We start from the raw sequence: 27,743 nt of genomic DNA, 5'->3' as shown, positions 1-27,743 counted from the left end.
TCGCAATGATAAACAGCGCTAGAAGGGCCCATCTTATCATTGGTTTCATAATTTGAATATCTATAAGCTGGTGACGACGCTCGTGCTTTGTAACAAAATGAACCCCTTCAGGGATATCGCAAGGCATTGTGACTCGGGGGGTGCTGCGTGCAGGTTTAACATTCTCAACGCGTTTGAGGTTTTATGATCGTTCACCAGACGGACTTTCAGACTTCATTCTTCGGAAGGGCAGACAATGTTTCCTGTCGTTGAAGGAGATCCTTTGTGACGTCACCTGACTGAGGTCTGTCAGTCAATCCGATAAGTTGTTCCTTTTCAAAATAAAAGCAAACATCAATCAATCAACCAGTCACTCAATGACGATCTTCATCTTCTCCATGGTGTTACAGCGAACCCATTCCCCCGCATTGTTAATAAATATTTATCTAATAGGAAACGTATTTATTTAAGGAACATTAAACCCAATCTTCCCGACTTTCACACCAAACAAAAAAAATGATTTACCCACGCCACCATGAACGTATAGCACAGCTGGTAATGCTGAATTGATAATTAAGTATACTGCTACAACGATGACGACTACTACCACTACTACTCCTACTGTAAAAATGAACGAAAACGAACGTACAGTATAATAAGGCCACTAGGATCTCTCCCATCCTTGTCAAGAGGAGTGTCAACCTTCTCTCCTTATTACAGATGTGCATTTCATTTACAGTCCTTTTACCGGGCTTTTTGTTTGAATTAGTTAAGTGTAGGCTTTGTTAGCACCACGTTTTGTTTAGGGGGTGCTAAATACAATTTTATCATCAGCTGTCATTGACAGCTGGTGAAGGCCCCCACACCTTCACTTAAATAGGAATACCACCACCACCACCACTACTTACTACTACTACTACTACTACTACTACTACTACTACTACTACTAATATCGATAATCTACAAACCAATGGTTATTAAGTGGGGGTTACTTTTTGGCATCCTGTTTTTTGTTTGCCTATTTTTTTGTATTATTATTTTTTATAAATACAGTACCATTACGGTTACAATATTTGGCATTCCTAGTCAACATGCCATTGTCTATTTTCTGATCTAAATGACGTCAAACTACCTGCCATCAACATACCAAAGAAGGTCTGAATGATTCATTTTCAAGGATTACAAAGCGGCTGTATTATGTTTTGTGATAGCCTATATTTTCAACCATTTTCCAATTCTGAGGCACTTGGAGAAATGATTTAGCTGGTTGGTATTGGAAAATTTGGCTAAGAGATAATGTATTTGGAAAATAATACCTGTTGTACATTAGCAAGTGTATCAGTGCAGTACCGAGAGTATTCTTCAAAGCACTGGCATGGAATCGTATTATTGCAACTAGGTTATAATAGAGTCAATTCGTATTTATATATAAAAAAGGATTCGACTTGTTGCATTGTTGCTAACAAGCAAAAACAATAAGTTAAAATTACAAAAAAATGTGTTTTAACTACAACAGTGGGAACAAATAAAAATAAGACATGCCTTTTAATACAATACGTTATTGTATTATATAGATCTATTGATTTTTAAATGGTAATTTCTCAAAAGGTCCCAAGTGTAACAGAATGAAACAGAATATGAATACCTACGACAACTGAAAGCTCGCTTCTACTTGGATTGCTGTGAATCCATTTTCATGGGAAATAATATAATATATTTGTGTTTAATATATTTGAAATGAAACTCATCAAACAAACTTTTAGCCAAATTTGTTATGCAACATGTTTTATGCATAGGTCTATATGCATACAACTTACCTTAAAGATCAATATGATTCCTTATCCCCTTGCATTGAACTAACATTAAAACAAAATGAAGAGTAAGAGAATGGACGCATGGTACCGCAAGAACCGTGCATTACAGAATACATAAAAGGTACATAAAGGTCTAGATCAAATACGACTCCTTTGGTAACTAAAACAATAAAAGTGTGTCCATGTAACAGGCCCGCCTCAAAGATACACAAAAGGAGGCTTTTACCTGAAGAAACTAACCTTGAACTTAAATGGATTTCTTTTTTATTATTACATTTTTACAGATAGCGATTTTAAAAACAACGCTTTTCATGTGCCTATATACACTCGACGTGTTTTGCGGAATGGTTTGTATTTTAGGCCATCCTATAAGGAGCACGTTTTCTGCCATGTTAACAACATCTTTAAAAAAAAAAAAAGCTAGAGGTATTTGCTTTCAACCGTGGTTTGCATAAATGACCAATGCCAGTAGAAATACAACCCTAGGATAAGATAACAGGTCGTTTTTAAAACACTACTCCATTGTGCTTCTCCTTGCAAAGTTTGAGCCAAGTCAAATGGTTCAGAATGTAAAAGGCCACCATGGATCTGAATGCACCCTTCCACAGTCTCAACCCGCCCCACTGCAACGAGCCCTTTATAACAAATAGCATCTTACGGGGATGTGTCATTGTAAGATTAACCCATAATGCATAGTCCAGAGTTAAGGGTGAAGCATTATAAAGTAAATATCGGTTTATTCGGTGAATGATCTTTCTTTCTTTCTTTCTTTCTTTCTTTCTTTCTTTCTTTCTTTCTTTCTTTCTTTTTCTTATATATTAAGATTATTCTTGCTTCCAGGTGATTTAAAATGCACTCATAGTTGTTTATTATTATTATTATTATTATTATTATTATTATTATTATTATTATTATTATTATTATTATTATTATTGGTAGTAGTAGTAGTAGTAGTAGTAGTAGTAGTATCGTATTACTGTAGTAGTAATGGTGGTAATTGTAATAGTGGATTGAAATACTCTCCATTAATAACACCGAGGACCCGTGAGGACGCCCTGTTGAATTATATCATGCTTGACAGGAGGATCGCTTTAATTGGATTCCACGGCTTGGAAAACGAAATATGGCATCTTTAATAGAAATTGAAAATGACTAGTCGTAGAGGTATCCACAAATTGGATGTAGAAGGCACGGGCACTTCATCAATGTACTGTATTCAGTGCTTTAGCCATCTGTCTGTCATTCGCTGAGTTTTATGGGTTCACAGGAGCTGAAATCACTAAGATTGTGCACAATGATTAGAAGCGATTGAGGCGAGCACCTTTCGCAAATTCTACGGTTGCTGATTTTTCTGACATACACGTTGACGATAAATTGTATTTCAAAGGAACGGAATACCCCCCCATTTAAAAAAAAAATATTAACGTTTCAAATATATTGTGTAAACTTATTGATATGGTATAAGTATTTATATTGATGCAATATAAGGTAGTTTTTTATTTTTTAAATCGTATTGCATCCATTTAAGATATCCATATGGATTTGATATTTAGTCTAATCTACAATATAAGAACCCGTTTTTAAAACGAATTACCAATTGAGAACCGCAACAATGATTTTACTAACAATTCAATTTATGTGAGAGCCATACATCTGAAAAGCATCACCTTGCACAAATTATTACAAATGTTACCATATTTCAGTGGTGTTCTGTAAACTGTGTATTCAATTTAAATAATCTTTAAACCAGTTGGCAATCAGAGTAAATTATGTTGATTATGATGACAATATTAATGATGATTATTAATATTATAGTATTAGTAGTCGTCGTAGTATTGCAATGTAAATTAAATACAAACACACAAATAGGGTCTCTCATTTATAGAATATAGCAAAATGTTGTTTTCAAGCAACATCCTTATTTGTTGTTTATTTGATGTAATTGTATTAGATTGCCTATCTGCGGTGTCAAAAACAATACATACTACAATGCACAGTACAAAATAAAAACCTAAAAGGGTCAACTGAAAAAAGCATTGGACAAAACAGGGTTAACCTTGCAATGAAGGCCTACACCTCAGTTCACTATTGTACAACGTTTTTACACAGTACTGTTCTTTCGAATCTCAGAACGCCTGTGCACACCGTGCCCCGCGCACATGGAGATGCTCAGTTGACAGTGTTGCATGTGGCCTATGCCTTCGTTTAGCTGTAACATTCTATTTTTGAATTATGACAGGAGTGAGTTATGACCGAGTACCTAAAGGCAGCGTCATTGTGAAGTAACCGCGCGGTTTAACTGCAATCGTATTTTCTGGCACCGTGCAGTTTTGTCAAAGGCGGTTACAAAGGGACCCTGTTTTATTGTGGCACATCAGAGATATCAATCAATCAATCTTTATTTTATATAGCGCCTTTCATAGTGGACCACCATCACAAAGCGCTTTACAAGATGCAGTAAACAAAACAAAACAAAAAAACAACAATGCATAATACATTAAATGCAGTGAAAAATGCAAAATACATGAAATCCAGTGGCAAACAACGCATAATACATTGAATACAGTGAAAAATGCATAATACATGAAATTAACTATATATTTAAATTTCTCACCATAACCATTTCTAATCATAAACAAGCAGTGAGATTTCTCATTTTTAAGGCAAATGTAGGCTAAGCACTTGTAGAACACAATGTGGCAGCTATAAAAAGGACATGTTATGGATTCTTGTGGTCTGTGGAGTTCCTCCCTGCCTTTGACTAAAGCTTAACAACTCGCTGCTGCCTCCTACTGTCGAGACCTATGCAATGTTTCTTGCATAGAAATGTACAAGACGACTTTCTCCCGGTTTTAGTATATTTTAATGTTCGTCAAATAGGTTTACACAGCACAAATGAAATCGAAGACAAGGATACTATGGGGGCCATCTACTTTTCTAGCATGAATTGTATTTCAGCTGGTGTGAAATCTCCTCTTCTTCTTCTTCTTCTTCTTCTTCTTCTTCTTCTTCTTCTTCTTCTTCTTCTTCTTCTTCTTCTTCTTCTTCTTCTTCTTCTTCTTAATTATTAGCAGACGCCCTTATCCAGGGTGACTTACAATTTGTTACAAAATATACCATTACAGAATATCACATTATAAAATATCACATTGTAAAGTATCACATTGTAAAGTATCACATTCCAGAATATCACATTACAGATAAGAGCAGTTGTAAAGTAACATAAAATCAGTAACAAATAAGATCAAATTCAAATAAGAGCAAAATAAAAAATACAGTAAATAATTACTTATTAAGAGCGAGTTCGACTAAGAGCAGTTACAACTTATAGTAAATATTTGCTTATACGAGTAAAGTCCAGTAAGAACAAGTAGTAAGTATGATAAATGGATGAGACTGATTTCAAATAAGAGCAATAACAGAAAACGTGAGTATGGTTACCTATAAGAGTGAAATCAAATACAAGATACAGTATGTAGTTATAGGTAGGAGCAGTAGTTGAATGCGGTAATGTATGGAGCAGTTCAGTGCAAGTACAAGCTGATGCAAGTCCTGGTACAACTGGGTGCCATATAGTCCAGTGGAGAGTTCTGAGGTTTACAGATGCTGTCTGAACAGGTGTGTCCTGAGGAGGCGGAGGAAGGTGGTCAGGGACTAGGCAGTCCTGATATCCGTGGGTAGGTCATTCCACCACTTAGGGGTAAGGTTGGAGAAGGAATAGATTAAGCAAATGTGTCTTGATTTGTCAGTTGCTTAATCTATTTCTAACATTTTAATACCATTTTTTAAAAATTAAATACTGTACACTGTAAAACCAAATGCTTAAGGATTAATCCAATGTAACATGTTTTAAACAGGGGGGACACAAAGCCACTTTTTCAGGATAGTTGATTGAAATCTGGTTCTAGACCTAGTTTGAGGCAACGTTGCTGTATCAAACCTCAAATCTCCCCTGGTGTGCTGTGGCGGGACCTGAAACCTAGTCTCCTGAAACGAAGTTCCAAGCCACACAGTGACTTCATGTGTTAATTTTAATTATATTTTAATACCTTAGACACACACACACACACACACACACACACACACACACACACAAACTAGAAGCATCCTCACAGATTAAAGAATATAAATGTTTAGATGTGTTTAAAATATTTTGCGAGATTAATTCCCTTTCAAGTATGACATGTTATTCCATTACTGATTGGGATATACCTCTGTGTAGCCCCAATTACCTGAGCTGTATATCAAAGCTGCTTGAAAGAGCCCCCTCTGAGTCAGGCACGGGAACCCTGCCCCCTCTGAGTCGAGCACTGAGACCCCGCCCCCCGAGGGGATAAAGTGACGCGAGCAGGAGGGATCAGTGCTATTTTCTATTCAGCCTTTACCTGAGGAGCACTACGTTGTCACAGTTGTTTTTGTGCGATAAGTACAATTCTACTTCTCTCCCTCTTCCTTCAGGAAAAATACTCACCCTTCTAGTACATGTCATAATTTCCCCTCCACTTCCCTAGGATCCAGTCGCCCCCCCCCGCCCCCCCCGTTAACTCTGTCCTCTCTGTTTCTTGCTGCTGCGCTCCTCCAGATCCTTTTCTTCCACTTCTTTTCATTAGGAAAGAAAATTAAATTACAATTCTTTCCCTCTAGCCAAAACCGAGAGAGAGAGAGAGTAATTACTAACATTAGGAAAGAAAAGAAATACATTTTTCTTTTCCTCCTTCCTTTCGTTCTCGGGAGATTGCTCCAGCGCTGAAGTGGCCTGTCTCCCTGTTGCTAGGCTACAGCGCCTCTAGTTCCAGCTGCCTTTCTTGATCTGCAGCTTCTCCGCCCTTCAAGAGAAGAAAGACACTCGCTGCTGTTAAAGGCTATTTATAGCTACGCTGTGTGGCTGTGCTGAGTCCTCCCCAGTGTCTTATGCTGCTTTAGTGAGCAGCTGATTCTTTTTGCAACCCTATTTCAGCTTGTCATATTAAAATCAACTCTCCCCTGGAGCTCACTTCCTGTTGGGACAGTTTTTGCAGGGAGCTCAGAGGTTGCATCCTCTTAAGAAGGAGCTTGTACCTCACTGGTGGAAACCACCATTCAAGCCCCAGCATTTAAGAACTGAAATATTGATCTGTAGGTGATTTTCCTACTAGCAATCACCTCTACGAAGTGAGTAGTTGAGATGCAAGCATTTTCCATTGCTAAAGCCTGCCTATTTTTCACAGAGGCCAGGAATAAGGTCACGCTCAATACTAACCCTGCTTATCCAGGGCGACTTACAATTGTTACAAGATATCACATTATTTTTTACCTACATTTACCCATTTATACAGTTGGGTTTTTTACTGAAGCAATCTAGGTAAATTACCTTGCTCAAGGGTACAGCAGCACGGTCCCCCACCTGGGATTGAACCAACAACCCTCCGGTCAAGAGTCCAGAGCCCTAATCACTACTCCACACTGCTGCCACTAATATACTTAGTGTAAATCATTTTGCACAATATATCCTTATCCTTTTTGTGATATGATTGTGTCCTTACATATATCATGCAAAATGGATCTCTGCTTTTCATGTCAACCAGTCAGTGGAGTTGAAGGCTTTTCATCCACCACTTTTCCAATCTGACAGGGAGAGGAAGCTCCACACACTCTGCCCAGTCAGGGCATTAGCGTACTATGTGGACCGGATTCGGGGGTTGGCTTCAAACAGAGCAACTATTTATCTGCTATGGGTCTAAGTTCCATGTTCAAGCCGTGTCCAAACAGCAACTGTCGAAGTGGATTGTCTATGATCTAGCCAACCTTCCCCCACCAGAGAAGGTTGCTGGTCATTCCACAGGAGTCCTTGCAACTTCTTGGTCATTATTTCAGGCTGCATCTGTCTCTTTACATAATGCTGCACTATAGGTGACCCCCCCCCCATACTGTCATAAGGTTGTGTAGACTGAATGTCTTAGATCTGTCAAGGGCTTCTACTTGGTCTACCCTTTGACACACATATACCATAGTGTGGGTTTACCCTACACTTTCTTCTCTAGTTTCTATACACTAGATGTCATGGATTTCCAAAAAGATCTGGGTTCTTATACCAGAGTGCTAAGGTTAGCTATTCAGTCTACCCTGTTCAGCACGCACACTGAGGTGTGGGTTCTCCTCACACTTTTGTAGGTTCTGTGGACCTTATGTCATGGGTCCTCAAAACCTGTGTTTTGGGACCAGAGTGCTAAGGGCAGCCTCCCGGTCTACCCCTTTTAGCACATCTGCCAGTGCTGCAAGTCTGGCACTTACAACAGCTTGGGTATACTATCCAAATCAGTAATTGCATGGTATATCATCAAGCAGTGAGATTTCTCATTTTTAAGGCAAATGTAGGCCAAGCACTTGTATAACACAATGTGGTAGCTATAAAAAGGACATTTTATGGATTGGAATAACATTCAATACTTGAAAGGGTTATATATCATAACCCTGGTTCCCTGAAATAGAAATGTTATCCATTACCTTTCAAGGCCACTGTGTTCACTCCAACACAGCGGGCATGAATAGAAAATGGTGCTGATCCCTACTGCTCCAGGCACTTTTTCCTGGGGCAGGGGCTCTGTGCCTAAAGCAGAGGGGGCTCATCTCTTCTGAGCAGCTTTGACTCACAGCTCAGGCAATTCAGGCTGCCTAGAGGTATATCCCAATTGGTAATGGAATAACATTTCTGTAGAATAGTGTAGTGAAGTCTTGCACATAACCACGTTTTATTACACAAGGTCATTGGCCAAACATTTTAAAATGCCTGCTAGTTCCAATAGAACATGCAGCACCTCTCGGCTTTGATGGGCAAAGTATTTCAAGCCTGGCTGCTGGTACATAATGTCTTGGCTGCCACAAGCAATCACCATTTGCTGAAAGAGCTGACAGTAAAACACTTGAACCATGCCCAAATAAACAGGTCTGCAAACAGTGCAATAAGAAGCAAACAAGAAGACCAAGGCATAGCTTGAGGAGCACTGAGCATTAAAAATACGTAACCTGCTCAAAGGAAAACCAGCCAAAGTAGGGGGCCAGGATTCTTTAGAACTATAGGGCTATATTTTCAAAGCGTTTTACTCCCTTTAATTAACTCTTATTTTTTGAAAGAGGTAAAACACCTGTTAAGTTTGCAAGACTAAAACCAAACAACTAAGTTATATATTTAGAGTTCTCTTAAACACTCTCAATGTGTTTTGTATACCATTCTGTAACATTAACATGTTTTTTTTTTAGCTCATTAAAGACTAAAGTAAATAAAATATGGAAATGAGGTACCAAAATGACCAGGACTGTGACAGCAATCAGGCCATTGCTAAACCAGATCTATATTTACCTTAATCTTTCACCTGCATCAATAAAGTAATACATTTAAGACTGGCAGACTTAGGGGAGAAGTTCAACAATTGTGTAATGTCTAAGGTCAGTTCAGGGCAAACATAACCCATGTTAACCCAAGTCCAGGAAAGGATATGATGGCAATGAAGGCTTAATCCGAAATGTTGTTGTTTTTGGTATACCTAAGGAAATGATCCCGCCTGTGGGAGAAACACTAATATAGTGCTTGCTTTAAATTCTGTAGTTTTGAAATGAGGCTTATGCATATATTGTTATGTATCCTCTGTTATTCCCTTATGATTAAGACACAATATACTCTTAGGGTGGAACCATACAGGTTTTAACCCGAGATGCTTTCTCTTTCTGCTAACATTATCTTTTCTGAAAACTAAATGTTTTTTTTTTTGTTATCACATTCACAGAATGTGCATTTGGTATTCTTATCAAGTTTGAATGTTGGCTCTGATTCTCAATGCTTGCAATTAGCTGTCTTAGCTGGTAATGTGGGCAATTAACCCATACACTGCTCCTCCCTGGCAAACGCACCTTGTTCCACTAGAGGGCGCCATGATGCTCAATACTGCCAACTAGTGAGAGCCATGGGGAGGGGAACTTCACATTTCTGGGTTGAACTGGTATCAGTTGTTAAATGTATTTATCAAAGATGTGCAACATGTGGACAGCAGGTAAATAAGTGTAGTAGTAAAGGCCAGAATGTCTGGTATAATGATATCATTAACGTTGTCATCAGCAGATCAAGCATAATAGGCTAATACATTATATGTGTATTAAAGTTGTATTAGATAAAAAAAGGCAATGTATTTTCATGTATGTTGTATCCTTTTGACCATTGTGAACACATCAGCACATTTTGCATTGGAGCTAAATCTTCAAGTAGGTTATACTGAACAAATACAGATATTAACAAAGAACACTCCACTTTCAATGTCAATACAACAGCAGTAAATTGTACTTTGTGTCTGTCTGCTTATAGTCCAGCAACCAATATATGAATTACATTATTTGGACAAGCATTATTATAAGCTAGGATCCTGTGACCAGTCCTGTAAATCTGAAAATTAGACACCCTGATCATCCAGGATACTAACATTGACTAAATAAGAAACATAATATCAAAAAGAACAAAGCATGACATTAATTTATATTTGAAATAATCATCAGCTCAAAGTTAATTAAGTGAAACAATATGCCTGGCAGATTACAAATATTGGCAATGGTTCTGGGGGAAGTAAGCAAGCGATCTGTGAAAGTCAAAAATGAAATGTTCATTTGCTGTTCATAATACTGTTTGTTGGTTTCCTGATGTAACTATCACTAAATCTGCTGTATTATTGAATTGTGGTTTGTCACACTTGAACAAAAGTTATTGTATTTCTTGCTCTTATTGTATTACTTGTATTGTAACACTTGAAATGTATTTGCTTACGATTGTAAGTCGCCCTGGATAAGGGCGTCTGCTAAGAAATAAATAATAATAATAATAATAATAATAATAATAATAATAATAATAATAATAATAATAATAATAATAATAATAAACAGCAGACTGGAAACGTTACAGTCCTGCAAAACGACATTGAAAGCTTTAAAACAAGACTATAAAGTGACACCTCTCACGACACAAGCGCTTGTGGATAGTTTGTCTTGGTGTTGGTGTGCTGGTGTTGATACCACTACTGCTTCGGTACATAGCTGACATGCAGTTGGCAGATGTTTAAAATCCTTGCTATAATTATTCTGAATGCCCTATCTGTAGGCACAGTGGGTTATGGCCTTATATGAACTTCTGTAGTCATAAATTCCATTTAAGTGATGACTGCTGTCTTCTATAATTACCTGTCCGGCAAAACAGAAGACAATGCTGTTTACAACTGCATACCCAGTTACTTGAATGTGTTTGATCTAAATCTGAGGGAACACGAAGGCTTGAACATTTAAGCCATTCTTACAGGCACTTTGGGTAAAGCTGCTTCATTTTAAGTTCCATCAGTGTAATAACCACCCGACGTCCTTTTATTTTTAATTCAAATTTGAATTAATATGAAATGATCCTCAATGAATAATGCATTAACCGTGCACATTAACCGACCCCGTATCTGTTCACGATTCATTAGGTCTCGTGTTGGGTGTGTGGTTTAATATGAATATGTGTGGCGTGTATCATTACAGAATTAGTACTTCACTTTATAATAAAGACTACCAATTAATTTTCAGCAATGTCCGACTCGTATCGGTGACTCATCACAATCAGCCTATTCACTTCCCATTATTAGCAGAGATTCTTAAAATGATGACACTCCTGTTGCAAGGACAAATAAGGACGCGACCAGGAACAGAAGCCGTTTTTTTAAATTTATTAACGCGCAATAACATACGCAGGGCTCTGCGTCAATCCACCGTCTTTCCTTACATTATGATCACCGTCCATAGAAACTGTTTCAGACAACTGCGTATTCTGTAAAAGAAACCAATGAGAAATGCATGTTTTTTTGTTTTTTTTTTGCCAAGGCCCCAAACACAAACTAGCCCACATTAAGTCCTTCTTGCATTTTTTAAATAAATTTCTGTCTGCGCCAGCATGAGCATGCCCGGTTTGGACAACTACGAGCATAACATCGGGGACTATATAAGGGCATGCGAAACTGTAAAGAGCATCAGGAATGTATAAAAAGCATGCAACACTGTGTGTTCACGTGGCCTATAAGCAAGAGAGTCTGCTGACTTTCATTTTGTCTGCGGCATTTTTATCCAAACCACTCTTTCCTCGTCCACGGCGTTGCCAATCTAATAGCATCGCATTTCTTTATTAACAGAATGACATATTTATCCACAGCATTTAAACTCAGCCCGCGTTAGAACTGTGTCTCTTTTTATCTTGCATTCCTTGCATGCGAGACGCCGCTCTTTGCGTGTGCTTTAGGCATTAAAGGTGATTTATTGCTTCAGCGTATAGCTGGATGGGATCCAATTCTTAATACAATAATGAGCATTATAAATGCTTGCTGGAGTCACACTATCCTCTTTCAAACGGAAAATACGTTTTTTTCTTTTTCTTTCTTTTTTAATACTGAAAGAGCTCAATAAAAATAAAGCAGTAAATTAAACCACAAATGTTGAAACTAATTAGTCTCCCACTCTTGCTTTTTAATTAATAAAGACCAAAACAGGCCACCTAGTGTTTCTTTAGTGAGTGTATAGCCATTAATGAATGAGGGTGTTCTCAAACCACCGGCATGTGAGTTCTTTTTTTATTTTAGATTTAAATGTACATCACGTTGTCTCCAATATATTCTAGCTAATTATTAAAATAGAGTTTTAATAATAAGTTTTAAAATAGAGTTTCAGTTGATCAATTAGTTTTCTTTTTCGTGTTATATATATATATATATATATATATATATATATATATATATATATATATATATATATATGTAAACTTGTTATATAACGGAAGGTAATGTAGAACGGTGCAAGTCTATCTTTAATGTTCAAATATACGTGCAAAATAAAACAAAAAAGTCTAAACTATAGGATTCCAGGATTACACTTCCAAAAAAAAAAAAGTTCTATAAGTGTCTCATATCTCAAGAATCGTTTTTAATTAGGTTTGTCTTAGTAGAGCTTCAGGGCTTCTCAAACTCGGTCCTGGCGACCCCCTGTGTCTGCTGGTTTTCATTCCAACTGAGCTCTCGATCACTTAACTAGACCCTTAATTGAACTGATAATTTGCTTAATTCGACCTGTTTAATTGTTTTCAGCTCTTAAACAGTTACATAGTTCAAGTTACTTATAAAATGTTACAGCGAACTTGAAATAGGCAGCTGTTAAGAGCTGAAAACAAGTACAAAAATTAATTAATTAATTAATAAATAAAGGTCTAATTAAGCAAATGATCAGTTCAATTAAGGGTCTCATTAAGTTACTGATTGCTCAGTTGGAATGAAAACAGCAGACACAGGGGGTCCCCCCAGGACCAGGGTTTGAGAAGCGCTGCTATACTTGGATGTGGTGTATGGGTTTCTTTCTTGTCGCTGTTATTGAGGCGTGAGTTGATATCATGTAGAACTTTGCAGTCGTTTGAAAAAAAGTGTAAAATGCTGGCAAAGGGAACATCCAAACCCCGTTGTTTTTTATTTGTAATCTATCTGAAAAGTATGAACGGTAAATCGGTCTCCATTTATAATTCATGTGTATTTATGGAGCCTTACTGGTGAAGATAATACCAATAAACCGATTACATTACGGTTATCTCGTTACTTGCAACATAATATGATATTTCAACCTGTCAAAACACCCCGCAGGATTGTATTCCGATTAATGCAAGATCATGTTTGTATGAGCAGTCCTGTCAGTGTGGGTGTTTTTATAATTCCGATGTTAATCAACAGCGCCACTTGGTGTTTAGAAAGTGACATTACAGATGAAGTAGATACCTTGATTTTAAAAAATAAAACGTGAAACTTTATTGAATTTCTAAATCAACTATTGCATTTATGTTTAACGATTCGACTCATCGAAATGTGAATGACTCTTAGCCAGTGCTTGTGTACTATCGACTTTGACCTGTGAATGATTAGGCGTAACCTGCAGAGCACACTGTACATGGCCACCGTCTCCTAAAACGAGTTCAGCACATTAAACACGGTCTTAAAAGAACATCAGGTTTATATTTGTATCTTATTATTAATATTTTACTTCAGCAATCTTCTGTTTTCTAGACATCTTTACCCAGGTTGATAAAATAAGATGCATTTCATAAAATAAGCGGATTTAATAAAACTTAGATTTTTTTTTTAAACTTTTGTATATTTTATAAAGGCCTGGTAAGAACAAGGCACTTATATAAGGCAGGAGTGTATCGCTTAATTTGATTTGCGTTAAGTATTACAATTAGATTAAAACTAAATTAGCATTATTATTATTATTATTATTATTATTTATTTCTTAGCAGACGCCCTTATCCAGGGCGACTTACAATCGTAAGCAAAAACATTTCAAGCGTTACAATACAAGTAATACAATAAGAGCAAGAAATACAATAACTTTTGTTATCATATATCAGGGAATCACTTTTAAAGTTAGCAAAATCATGTCTTTGTAATTAAACAGTTCAGGGCGTTTGATTATTTCATATTCCAGTAATACCTAGAAAATGTCTTAAAGTTTAAGTTAATTACTAGAAAAAAACACAATAGCAAAGTCTTCTGTATTGATACTAAACCAAGTTTCCTATTTATTTCTATCAAGTTAGGGTTAATATTTCTATCAAGTTAGGGTTAATGCTGTAACCTATACCTTTCCCAACATTCTCCTCTACTGCTTTAAAAATAAAAAGATTTATCTCAGGAGTCACAAATGTGAGGGGATTTAACTTAATATTATACTCGATCTTATTTTATTGTTACTAAAACAAATAATAATCTAATACTACAAATGTAAAGTACGACTACTCTAAAACAAATAAGGCACCAACCAAGACCCCATATTAAATGTAAAAGGTTTTATTTCTGGTATGATAACTTTATTGGTTAGTGTTTCACCGTTCTGAACAATAAATCGTCTATTGATGATTTGTGAGTTATAATTATAATAATATAATCAGTTAACAGCTTTGAGAATCTATCGTGTTTTAAAATCCATATTCCACCATGGTCCAATACTACTACTACTACTACTACTACTACTACTACTACTAATAATAATAATAATCTGCGAGGGCATTTTAAATCAATTAGAACAATAATCTTAATATATAAAAGAAAGAAAGAAAGAAAGAAAGAAAGAAAGAAAGAAAGAAAGAAAGAATATAATAAAATCACTATTGTTTCAACGAATTGTGATTTATTGAATTCCTTATTAATGGGGAAAACATCGTGTAAAAAACAGAAAGTGGTTAATAAAGGAAGTGCATAAAATATCAACGATAACGGAGCACAATATAATCTGAGCCGCGCCACCGTGCTTGTCCGGCTCACAAAAACATGAAAATGGCGATTCATTCATAACCCATAACCCCCAATGCGTCCACACGCACAGTCACACAAGGACACACTGCCCGCTACACACGGCAGTAAATCTGCATGCAAAGCATAGGTCTTCGTCACCATAGTCGTCCGTGTCTTTTTATCATTTAGTCCCCAAATTCAGATTCAACTTTATATTGAATTTTCCAGCCCTGCCGTATATTGAAAAAAAAAAGAGATTCTAATTTTTTTGTGTTCATCACGGCTAAGCAATGTAATAATTTTCTCAACCACGTAGATTTATAATTCCAGTCTGGACTACATGTAAAACAGAACGGCCGCGATATATCAAAATATATGAGTCTGCTTCGTGATGTTCTCGCAGTTCTAGCGCGAGAATGCAAAGTTAACACGATTGAAAACACAATCGCAGTGTAATAAGAAAAGAAAAAAACATGTAAATTGCCTATATAGTTTAAACCCATTTTGAAAAGTAATTTATATCCATTATCGTTTGGTAAGGATAAACTAACCCAATAATAAAACCACCAACACACTAATCTGTAACATACTTAATATTAAACTAATATGGATAACCATGTTCAACGGGTAAGTGGATCAAAATAATTTATTAACTTTCTAACGGGTGCTCTCCTTAAAAGGGGCAGCTTCATATTGCATTTGTTTTAAACAGAGGTCTGTGTTTATAACCTGTTGATGTTGGTCAGACATGTGTCTAAAGCATGGCGTGAGAAAAGGAGGAATCCGACAGCCACGTTCCTGAAATCTTAAAAAAACCCAAAAACGTTTCAGGTAAGAATTACAACTGATTACATTAATTTTTTTCGCCGCCTGTCCTTCCAGTTTCATTTTGTACTGCAGTTGTATATAATGTATATTCATTTTGTACTGCAGTTGTATATAATGTATATTCATTTTGTACTGCAGTTGTATATAATGTATATTCATTTTGTACTGCAGTTGTATATAATGTATATTCATTTTGTACTGCAGTTGTATATAATGTCTATAATGCATAGCCTATATAACATGGAATTTCAGTATGCAGTACTTTAGTCATGTGTTTTTTTTCTTTATTTTCAAGCACATATTTGTAATTAAACTATCTATAGAAATCGAGTGTGATTGAAAACAGCGTACTTAATCGTACAATGTTTATAAACTATTTAAAAAAATTAATCTAAAAATAATTCACTCTTGTTACAATATATTAAACAGTTTGAATACAGAAATATAATAATTATTTTGTTTAAAAGCGGGTTTGAACTGATCATTATCACATTCACCACGTACTGCTTTTGCCTAAATTCGCATTGCAGACGCGAAAACAATTTTTCTTTCAATGCTCTCTATTTACCTCTGCATATATATATATATATATATATATATATATATATATATATATATATATATTATAAAAGACACCACTGACAATTTGGAGAAGGTTTTTTTTTCTTCCTTGTTTTTGTATACACCCTAACCCTAACCCACACACCGACACTTTAATAATTCGAAGTGTTTTTTTTAAACAAACAAACATTTTTTTTTTTATAAAGATCAAACCAAAAATACTCTATTTGCGTCGAATCTTCGTTTAGCGGCACGTCTAGTTTACCGGCTTGTTGCTCCACTTCGGTTTTCCAGTATGCTTTCTTCATGGAAGTTCCCGACCTTTGAACCTCAAGGTTAAGCGCGGTGTGCATTACAAGAACTGCAAAACCTCCCTCCGTTATAAGCACGGTTCTACAAATACGCACCTATAATTCCACATTATAATAAAACGCGTGTTATTAACAAGGGCGGATTTATCCGGCTCCCTGATATACACCGTGATAATGCGACAATTTGAATATTTAGAAATAACGGCGATTACGTTACATTTTTAGCCGATGGCGTTGCATTTCGAATCCACTTTAGTCATAAATTTTTATAGTAATAGCGGGTTCTCTAGTTGTCATGGATACAGTTGTACGAGGCTGGCCTAGAAGAATCTCGTGCAATTGCGGTGCCCAGCATTTCTGTTTGTGATTATGGAAGCGACTTTCTTTTTCTTTATATATATATATAAAGAAAACTAATCCTGTGTCGCTTCTCAGACAGAAAATCACAGGGCCGACTAAACCTTCCCCGTCTTTTGTTGCTGTGTAAACACATGTTTGAATGGTCTTAGTGTAAACACTTCTGTGAGTGGCGCCATCACCCTCAATGAAACCGGTGACGTTGTGCAGAGAACGCAGTAGGGCATAGTAAAAACCAACACTGAACTTCTCCATAAACCCGGGGAGGAAAAACAAAAGAGAATCCAGGCGAACCCGATTTCAAGCTGCTCCTGGTAAGACATCGTCTCGGTATAGGACCCATGTATAGGCCCTACCTCTTTGTATTTAATACTGTTTTGGTCAAAGGGTTAATTTGTGACGTTGTCTTTGTGAAATAAATATATTTTTGTGCTTGGGCTTGTTGGTGTTTAGACACACAAGACGCACCCCTCTATAGAAATTAACACAGAGAGCACTTTCTGTTTTTAAATAGAAAATCTCGTCTGAGCATAAAAGGATTACTCGAGGGTGTACTATTATTATTATTATTATTATTATTATTATTATTATTATTATTATTATTATTATTATTATTATTATTATACTTTGAACTTCAGAAAAATACATCTGTGTGAAAGCTCCTTAAGTGTGGAATTCGCTATTCTAAGACTCGCTTGAGCTCTTTCAATTATTAGGGTGTTAAAAATACAAATATGAATGAATTATTAGTAACAAACGTGTTGCAGAATGTAGACATGCGTTGCTAGAATGCAATCAATTGAACAATGAAATGTTCGCATCCTTATTTTTATAAAGAGAGAAAACTATATCGGACCCCAAGAAAAAAAATGACTTTATAGCTTAGTTTAAGGGTTTTCTTTTCTTTTTTGGGGTCTTTTTCTTTCTGTCGCTGTTTTTAAAAATGTATTAAGGTTTATTCGGATTTGTAACTGATAAACTTACGTCTATAGTGAATATGTTTTCTAAAGTTTGTCCAAATGTTCAGTTAAAACTCAATGAAATCAGTGCGCGCATCTGTTTTTTTTTTATATAACATTACCAGTTTGCTTTTCGTTTTAACAGAAGCAAAACATCAACTGTTGCATTTAACAGAATCATTTCTAAAGACACAGAAATTTAAGCTCGGCTGTTTTTTTAGACGCGTTTAAAAGGCGAGGAATTCCACGTTATTATTTTGTAATGATTTAATCAGCGCTCAAAATCAACAATCCAACCAAATAACTAAATTAATAAAACATTAATTTATTCGTCATAAAAATGAACTAAGATACCTGCATGAATCTATATTTGAGTTGAAAGCATTCACACTTAGAAGAGACACGAGATCAAATAAAGCAAACAAAAATTCACACAGTTGCTTTTAAATTATACTTACAGTAAAGTAATATAAAAATAAAATGCTGAACAAATGAAAAAGCAAATAAACATTGGTTGCTGCCGACAATGCCGTTCTTAAACTTGGGTTTTAGCGCCCTCTGGAGGATATCTAATACAACTGCAGTGTGCTTTCTGAGCTGTCTAGAAAGTGAAATGCCCGGTTCCATTGACAGCATGAAGCATGCATAATACATACAGCAGAATGAAGGGGTGCATTCAATGTGAAAATCATCTACCGCAGTGGGGGGTGCAACAATGCATACAATGTAACCCCGAATTAACAGGCAACCCGTGTGGAAATCGTATATTTACGTTTAACAGAAACAGAATTTTAATCAGTCAGTTATTTTGTCTGCTTGAATTAAAAAAATATATATAATAAAGAAATCAAAGAGTTACTAGTAAAGCCTACACCAAAAGACGCACTTAGAAAGAAAGGTCAAACGTTTATGAAGCTTGAATCTTAAAAGATAATTCCAATAATAATTACATAAACACGAACTGGAATTAAATATTGACCGACAGTTCGACTGCAAACATTATTAATTATATTTTAAAAGCATTGAATGCACTTAGGCCGTATGCCTAAACAGTCGCTGAGTATCTAATGCATCTCCATCTATATAGGCTATCTATACGACAAAATGCGTTTTAAAAAACGACATATTTCAACTCTACTGCATATATATTTTCTGTAGGCTATTTAGACGTTATTATTATAAAATGGATTCACTATAGTCGAATGCAAATTCCCCTTCTCGTCTGAATGTGGTGTTTTAACTTGAGCTTGCCATCGTGGCGAGCACAGATACGTTTCTAAAGCTTCAATGGACAGGAGCCCCCCCCCCCCCCCCCCCCCCCCCCCCCACCGGTAAAACATGTGGTGGAAGGCGGCAGCAATTAAACTCAGACTTTAAAATAGTTTAGGCTAAATCATTTTGCCGATTGTACAGTGAAAACCCCAAAGAGTATTTTATATAAAAAAAGATCGCATTCACGGTGAATTGCTAGAATGTATTTGTGAGCGTAGGCGTAGGATTGTAATCACTTCCATTTCTAGTTTAGAGACGCCGACATGCTTTCTCAAATCGCATATCCGTGCCGTGTGGACATTTACAGTTTGATACAAACAAAACTAAGTACATATTAATATCTTAGCAGCAGCTGCATAAGAAGCATATCTCAAAAAGAAAAAGTAACAAAGTTAGTTTATTGCACGTACAGACTCCCTGTATTGCAAGTGTTAAATAAATAAATAAATAAATAAAGTTTTGATAAAGGAAAGGTTATATTTAATATTGCAACTATGCATTTTTTCTTAATAATATTTCAACGATGCTTTTTTTTTATTTATTTTTTTGCATCAACATTAATGGCCCAAGAATATTCGTAGGTGTTTTGCTATTGTTTTTTTTTTTCTCAATTGTTTTTAATTAATTGATAAATATGTATTTATTTATCTATTTCATATTTTTTAAAATTAATTTTGTATTTTGTGAAACTTGATTTTGGACCTGCCTTTTGTGTGTGTGTGTGTTTGTGTGTTTGTGTGTGTGTGTGTGTGTGTGTGTGTGTGTGTGTGTGTGTATGTGTGTGTGTGTGTGTGTGTGTGTGTGTGTGCCACATGGAATTATATTACATCCTCATGCATCAAAAACATAAAAACCATTAAAAAAACAAAAACAGAAATCACATATATTTCTCTGAAATCCGTATTTTTGTAATTAAAGCTCGATTTGTAGTATAGGCCTAAATCACTTGTCTTTGTAAATTAGATAGGATTTTTTTTTTCGTCTGCATGATTTAACTGTAATTCATACAGCAAATATATTTTCTCGATGATATTGTGATTGCAAAAAGAAAATGTTTTTCCATTGAAGAACGAAGCACAAACATGAACAAACTTATTCCTGCGTGTGAGGCAATACATAAAGTCAGTAAACACGCTTATATACGACAACAAATATAGACACGAAGGTAACAGTTTGTAGTTGTGTTCCTTTTTCACTATACTGCAGCATTTTAACATTCCTTATATATATATATATATATATATATATATATATATATATATATATATATATATAGTGTGTGTGTTGTTGTTGTTTGCCAAATATGTATGTTGAAATGTATGTTTCATAAACATTATTTTGTCAATTAGTTTATGCAGGACAAAAAATAAATAAATAAATAAATAAATAAATAAATAAATAAATAAATAAAAACCAGAAGCTTCAATCTAGAAATAAAACGAACGGTTTTTATTATTATGTCTCGCTTGCTGAAGCCCTTTATATTTTATAAGGGAGCAAAACTCTACCCGAGAAACACATTAAAGAATTACAGCTTCTCTGGGAAATTGGACGCGGCGTTTCGTTTTGTAAGCACCGCGCTATTAAAATTGTGTTTTACAGTAAAGAAAAAAAAAGAAAGAAACCCACCCTGGCTCATGTAGAGGAATAAATGTAGTCAGTCAAATTGTTGTAAATTATATTCAACCCAGGTCCATTTTATATGAGTTGGTGTTTAAAAGCTTTTCTGTATACCACAACTTAAGAAGAATGGATGTCCTTGAGATGTTCTGCAGACAATGCTTTTAAATCATAAATTAAACATATAAGCATAAACCATGCATTAGATGCCTGTCAATACCCGTTTCCCCGAAATATGTGTGCAATGCATGTGCTTGGATACATGTGTTATATCGTATCGTACAGCATGAGCCTGGCTATCTTTTTATGTTATATTGCAACAAATCTACAACATGTATCTTCGTATGTATTTGCCTTTATATTGCTATCTCTGTCATATAAATGGACCCTCCCATGCATTTCCCAGTGCTGTACGCATGATGAACAAGATCGGTTTATATCCTAATCTGAGATCCTCTTTATGCAATAAAGTAAAATAAATAAATAAATAAATAACACATATGTGTTACTGTATCTTTAAAGCAATTCTATGTAGGTATAATTAGGTTGTAAAGTCGCAACATATTTAATATTAAAAGCGGCACTGCAGGGGGGGCGGAGCCTGCGGAGGGCCGGCTGTTTGATTCGGCAGCTCGCAGGAAGTAGCCCACGAACGTTGTTCTGTTTGAAAAGTCAATTGAGAAGGACCCTTTTGCCTTCGCCAAAATATGTCCCAGCAATGTCATGCTCCGAAAGATCCGTTTTCAGCTCGTTTTCGGTTAACTCTTTAATAAGTGGAGGTGCTAAGGAGCCACACTGCACCCCCAGTCAACCTGCGGGCTTTGTCCAGGACTACAGTGTCCAAAATTATTGGGGATCCGTGCCAAGTCCAACCAAAGCGGGGGAAATGAATCATCACCACCACCTCCAGCAGCAGCAGCAGCAGCACGGCGTGGGCTTGCCCGCGCACCAGTTCCTCCCGGGGATGGTAAACTGGGTAGAGCACTCCCAAGCCAGCCGCGGACAGCAGCTCGGTCCTTGCCCCTACACCACGTCCAACGGAAAAGACGAGTCCTATTTGTTTTTTGACACAGACAAACACTCAAAACCCTTGCCAGACGTTTCCGCCTTTACGAGGCTAATGTCAGAGATGGGCTCCCTGAGCAGCGCCAGCGGACCTATTCAAGGCTGTTTCCGTCCAGACCAGTCCTACACTGCCGTCAAACCCGTCGAATACACCCAGCACCACATACCTCCCGCTGCCCACTCGCTCTCGTCAAACTCAGAGGCGGCCACTCAGCTGTTTAATTTAAGCTACTCTGCGCCACAGCAGCTCTGCACAGATTCCGATAAAAGGGACAGCGACGACCTGTCTGTTTGCGATTCTGTCTGTCTACCTCAGAAGAGCAATAACAACACGAAGAAGCAGGAAGGCGAAGTGGTTTTACTGCAACAGAAGCCCCCTTCAGAGTTTCCTGAAGACGACAAAACTATTATCCAGGATACGCAAGGTGGGTAAATATAAAGACCAAAGAAAGATAAAACAGCAGTGGTAATAACGACAGGAAAACAGGGTCGGTTTCAGCTGAAACAAGGTGATTTTACAAAGGCTATAAAGGAAGGGTAGGGAGGAACAAAAAAGGATTCCTGGGTACAAAATGAATTTATTGCGCTATAGCGCTCTCTCTATAGCGGTCCATTTACTGCTCTGTTCACAAGATCAAAACAACGGATGGCCCATTGTCAACTGGTAGTTTAGGGCATTAGATTGCACTTTGCCCAATTCACTTTGCTAGAGTTTCCTTTTTTCATTTACTTAACAAAAGGGAAAAGGGCGAATATGCGAATATATACCTATATCTATCTATCTATCTATCTATCTATCTATCTATCTATATATATATATATATATATATATATATATATATATATATATATATATATATATATATATATATATATAATTTTAAAGAGGGGCGACAAGAATAGTACATGACTGAAATATTGATAGACGAACATCTTTTATTTAAACGTAGAAACAAAAGTCAAGTTATGTATTTATTTAATTTTATTTCCTACCCATAAATGTTTCAATTATTATGTGAATGAAAATGGTCCTGTATATTTAATTTAAATGTGAGGTATTTAATTATTGTAGATTATACTAACCTACTATTAGGAGGAATGGCTAGCCAGTCAATCAATAAAATAATTGACAAATGTATGTCCTATAAATAAATCCCGTTGTTATCAACCGGTGATCAAATATGTCGATGCTTTTGAACATACCTGTAAATAAATCTACTCAAGGAAATTGCTAATTGAATTTACAATTTAACAGGAGAAACTAATCCTGGAGTTTTCCTAAAGGAAATTATAGTCATTTATATTGGTCTGTTTAAGCAATGTAGTCAACTTTACATTTTAATTTCTAAATGATGTACACTTATTGTTTAACAACGTGGGCTGCACACAACGTTCATCGGACACATTTTATTAGTCTAAAGAATTATAAGCCAGAGGCAGCTAATAAACAAGACACACACAGCAATACCGGATAGAGGCCATAACGAATAAACTTTCTCCAACAAGAACCACAGATCATGCAGCCTCAAATCGCGGCTGATATTGTGCCTTTTATCGCATTACTGACGTACAATTAGAAAAAAAAGTACCAGATCCCAGTTATTATGCATTTAATCAGAACAGATATAGGATCTGATACATTACAGTGAAACACGTTTTGCATTTTGGCATGCGTGTTTAAAACAAGCACTGCAACATTACGCCAAAGATTCGCTATCTAACTTCAATCCAAACACTAGATGAAAGATGCAATAAAATAGCTTAGATTAATAGCTTTTCAAGGGTAAACAAAATCAAATCGCGTTTACATATTTCAGCTGTATATACTGTACACACTTGAACGTGCTGTTGAACTGTTTTGCTTGGTTTATCCCTAAGGAAACGCATGCTATTTAAAATGGAAGACTGAAAAAAGAGAATGCACAGGGCCTCCCAGACAGTAAACAAACTCGGTTTATTTCACAGCTGTTTTTAGATATAGGAAAATACGGTATGCAACATATTTCTCACTTACAACATATCTATACCATATATTATGTCTCACTTATGATATACCTATACTATATATTATTATAATATATTATGTTTCACTTATGATATACCAATAATATATATTATTATAATGTATTATTTTCAGTTATGATATACCTATACTATATATTATTATAATATATTATGTCTCACTTATGATATACCTATACTATATATTATTATAATGTATTATTTCTCCATTGGCAGTGCACACGGGGGGTGAAAATGCAACAAGCAGCTGGCTGACAGCAAAGGCTGGAAGGAAAAAGAGAAGTCCGTACAGCAAACACCAGACCCTGGAGCTGGAGAAGGAGTTTCTATTTAACATGTACCTGACTCGAGAGCGCCGCCTAGAGATCAGCCGCGGCGTCGACCTCACAGACAGGCAGGTCAAAATCTGGTTCCAGAACCGCAGGATGAAACTGAAAAAGATGAGCCGGGAGCACAGGGTCCGAGATCTGACCGCACACTTCCCCATATGAGTCCAATGGAATCTGAAACACGAAATGAAGCGAACATGCAACCAGACAAACAGACACTTTCTATCTAAATACAGACCTGTGTGTGTTTCATTTGCAGACTTTCTAAAAATGTGGTGCAAAAATAAGGGTTCTCTTGTGCAAGCTGTAGGCAAATGAATTCCCGCGGGGGGACAAAGAAACTGAAAACAACATTTGCATGAAGATATGTTTACTTCTCACTTCTCACGTCCAGCACAGCTCTCGTTTTGTCCTATTTGAACAATCTAAACAATGAATGAAAACAATACATGTATTTTTGTATAGGTTCCATTATATATATATATATATATATATATATATATATATATATATATATATATATATATATATATATATATTTAAACCATAAGACGGAGCTCCTCATGTCCCCATGTATTATTTATAAAACTAAAGTGTTAGGATTATTATTTTTGTTTTATTTAAACAATATTTTTCGAAACGGTAACGGATTTTTTTTTTTTTTTAAACGGACACTCGTTACTCCAAGAATGACTTATATATAAAATACACAGCGCAAGAAACACGTATACAAATACACGAACAAGAAAACACTAATTATCTATTTTTTCCAGAGTCAGCTTTTTGTATTAAAACGCGTATATAATTTGAAATTCCCATAATTTCCTGCTAAATATGAAAATATATAAATCACAACGATCTGGCTGGAAATTGAACCAAACGCGGTTGGTATTCCATGGTTGAAACACTGTGCTGTAGGTGTGGGGTTATTTTCTCAGCATTTACACTATGCACACGCAGATACATGTTTAATGTTAATTGACGACGAATAAGACACCGCTGTGTTTAACAGGTCTTAAATAAGTCTGTGGTCAATCGTAAACTACCGATATTAGATCAAAATTATTCCTTCTGGAAAAAAATAATAAAATAAAATAAGGATGGTCGCATTTTACAAATATTTATGTCCACGAGGCTTTGAAATACTAAGCTGAAAAAGTAAATTTGTAATTTCTATCGTTGTTTTTTTTGTGAAGTATTATAACATTTTTCAGATTAGAATGGAAGGGTCTTGTACCAGATTAATGGTTTTAATATGCACGGTATTTTATTTTTTTTCGTTGCATTAACGGTTAATGGTAGATTGTGCTACTGTTTCTTATTAGTGTGATGCTATGTGCTGTGTAAATGTCTGAAGCTTGATTATTAAGATTTATTGTGAATATGTTGTCCCCCCCCCCCCCCCCAAATTATCGATTCTGCTGTCGAACAAGGTTTCAAACTACAAACTACGATATCCATAATAAAACAAATCGGACTGCCATGTGTAATGCATACCCCCTTGTCAATTTCCTAACCTATATCCTATTCCTATTATATAAAACTCGAATTTCTTTGGAAAAAAGCTTACAGGATGTCAAGTTTTAAATTTGTGGTGCACATGTTGTTCTTGCTGTCATTGGGTAGATTATGAGACGGGGTGGAATAAAAAAATCTGACAAATAAAATATATATATATTTTTTTTTAAAAAAAGCTCTAACTCCAAAGACTGTAAACCGTTTGTTTGTATGTAGTGTTGCAAAATACATTTATGTTATTGTTAAAAAAAACAAAACAACAACAAAAAACAAAACAAAACAAAAAACAATTGAGTTGCAATAAAGTAATTCTTTGATCTCGGTCTCACCTTTTTTTATAAGTCGGAGTCGATGGTCATATACCTCGTGATCTACCGTAGAAAAGTTCGAAGTTCAAAAGCAAGGCTAAAGTTTATTGAATTTCCGGTTGAATGCATTTATATACCATCTCATCCAACCCTTTTAGACAGTCTCTGGGAGGAAGAAGAGCAAGTGGGCTTCAGAAAATTTTTATGACTTTTTAGGCAGTAGGCCTATGAGTAGAGAGGCGAGTTGAGAGCGCTTAGACATTCCGCTTTGTCCGTTACGCGTTCCACGTTGTTCTGGGATCTTTCGCAGTCCTGTATGCGCTTGCAAGTTCCGACGGCATTTTATACGATATCAGTACCAAAGGTAAGCATATTAGTCAAATATGATTAAGACCGATTTCCCACGAAGATTATCCCATTGATACTGGGTTTCATTTTTAATATATTGTGTTCTATCTTGCTGTTCTCGATTTAAAAAACAAACAAACAAACAAACACCACGTGTATGCGTTTAGCAGGCCATGGCTGCATATTTAACAGCTACACATGGTACACCTTATACAGTACATGTACATTGCCCTGTTTGGCAGGCTATTGAATTGCCCAGCACTCTTGAGTTGCAAAATGTTTGCCATTTTAATGACTGTGCCAACATCAAGGTATTGCTTTGCAAAAGAGCGCCGAGATCGTGTCATCTAGTCACAGACCACAGTGGAAAAGGGACTACGACTGCACTAAACCTTTCTATCACACATAGGCCAAATATAGTTTCCAATAAATTATACTAACTTACTCCATTGTATTTTTGGGCAGTGTTTTTTTTTTTTTTTTTTGCCCCGTTTTCGAACTGTCTTTAAATGCATACATGTGTAAGCCACATTCCCTTTAAATCATATGCTTGTCAATGTAAAAGTCTGCACATATTTCAGAGAGGATGTGCCCTGTTGGAATTCGGTTTTCTGCGTATCATTCGGATGCACTGCAGCTCCAGCTTTGATGTATCCTAGCAACGGTGTTCCAAAACGAAGGTGTGTGTGATGTCATCGCAAAGGCTCGTCCAATGGATATCACGGAATATCTTACTTTATGCTAATTATACCCTTTGAACCGCAAAGGGAGAGAGGCAGGGAGTGAAAGAGCAAGAGAGAGAGAGAGTGAGACTGCTGTGTGATTTAGGTAGTTTCATGTTGTTGGGTTTAATGCGTAAGATCACAGGAACCTGAAACTGCCTGGATTACTCCAGTTAAACGCATCGAGTTTTTGGACGAATATAAAGCTGGCTAATAAAAAATAAAAATGCAAAATAAACTGTAAACGAACTGTAGGCCTACGTGTCAATGTATTTTCCTTGTATAAATAACACGATGCACTCAAAATACATGCATATTTCATAACCCAGATTTGCAGTATGTGAATACTGTAATAAATGTCTTTTGCATGTAATCGATGTCATATTGTGCAACGCAGAATCTGTATTGGGAATTGTGTATTATGTA

At 36.0% G+C, this 27,743-nt stretch overlaps 1 protein-coding gene and 1 non-coding gene across 2 annotated transcripts; one reads left to right on the top strand and one right to left on the bottom strand.

The window, feature by feature from the left end:
* Positions 1–604: 604 nt before the first annotated feature.
* Positions 605–699, bottom strand: LOC117435211 (U6atac minor spliceosomal RNA). Its single transcript, XR_004549143.1, has one exon. It is a non-coding gene; the product is annotated as a U6atac minor spliceosomal RNA (small nuclear RNA).
* A 20,964-nt stretch (positions 700–21,663) lies between these two features.
* Positions 21,664–24,887, top strand: hoxb10a (homeobox B10a). The gene is made up of 2 exons (XM_034058167.3): positions 21,664–22,495; positions 24,309–24,887. The coding sequence occupies exons 1-2, from the start codon at positions 21,724–21,726 to the stop codon at positions 24,581–24,583; spliced, it is 1,047 nt and encodes a 348-aa protein (XP_033914058.3). The 5' UTR covers positions 21,664–21,723; the 3' UTR covers positions 24,584–24,887.
* The last annotated feature ends 2,856 nt before the right edge of the window (positions 24,888–27,743 follow it).

This window comes from Acipenser ruthenus, chromosome 28 (assembly GCF_902713425.1).
Source record: "Acipenser ruthenus chromosome 28, fAciRut3.2 maternal haplotype, whole genome shotgun sequence".
Taxonomy (NCBI): domain Eukaryota; kingdom Metazoa; phylum Chordata; class Actinopteri; order Acipenseriformes; family Acipenseridae; genus Acipenser; species Acipenser ruthenus.
Note: the sequence above shows the minus strand (reverse complement) of the source record. Positions and strands in the feature narration are given on the sequence as shown.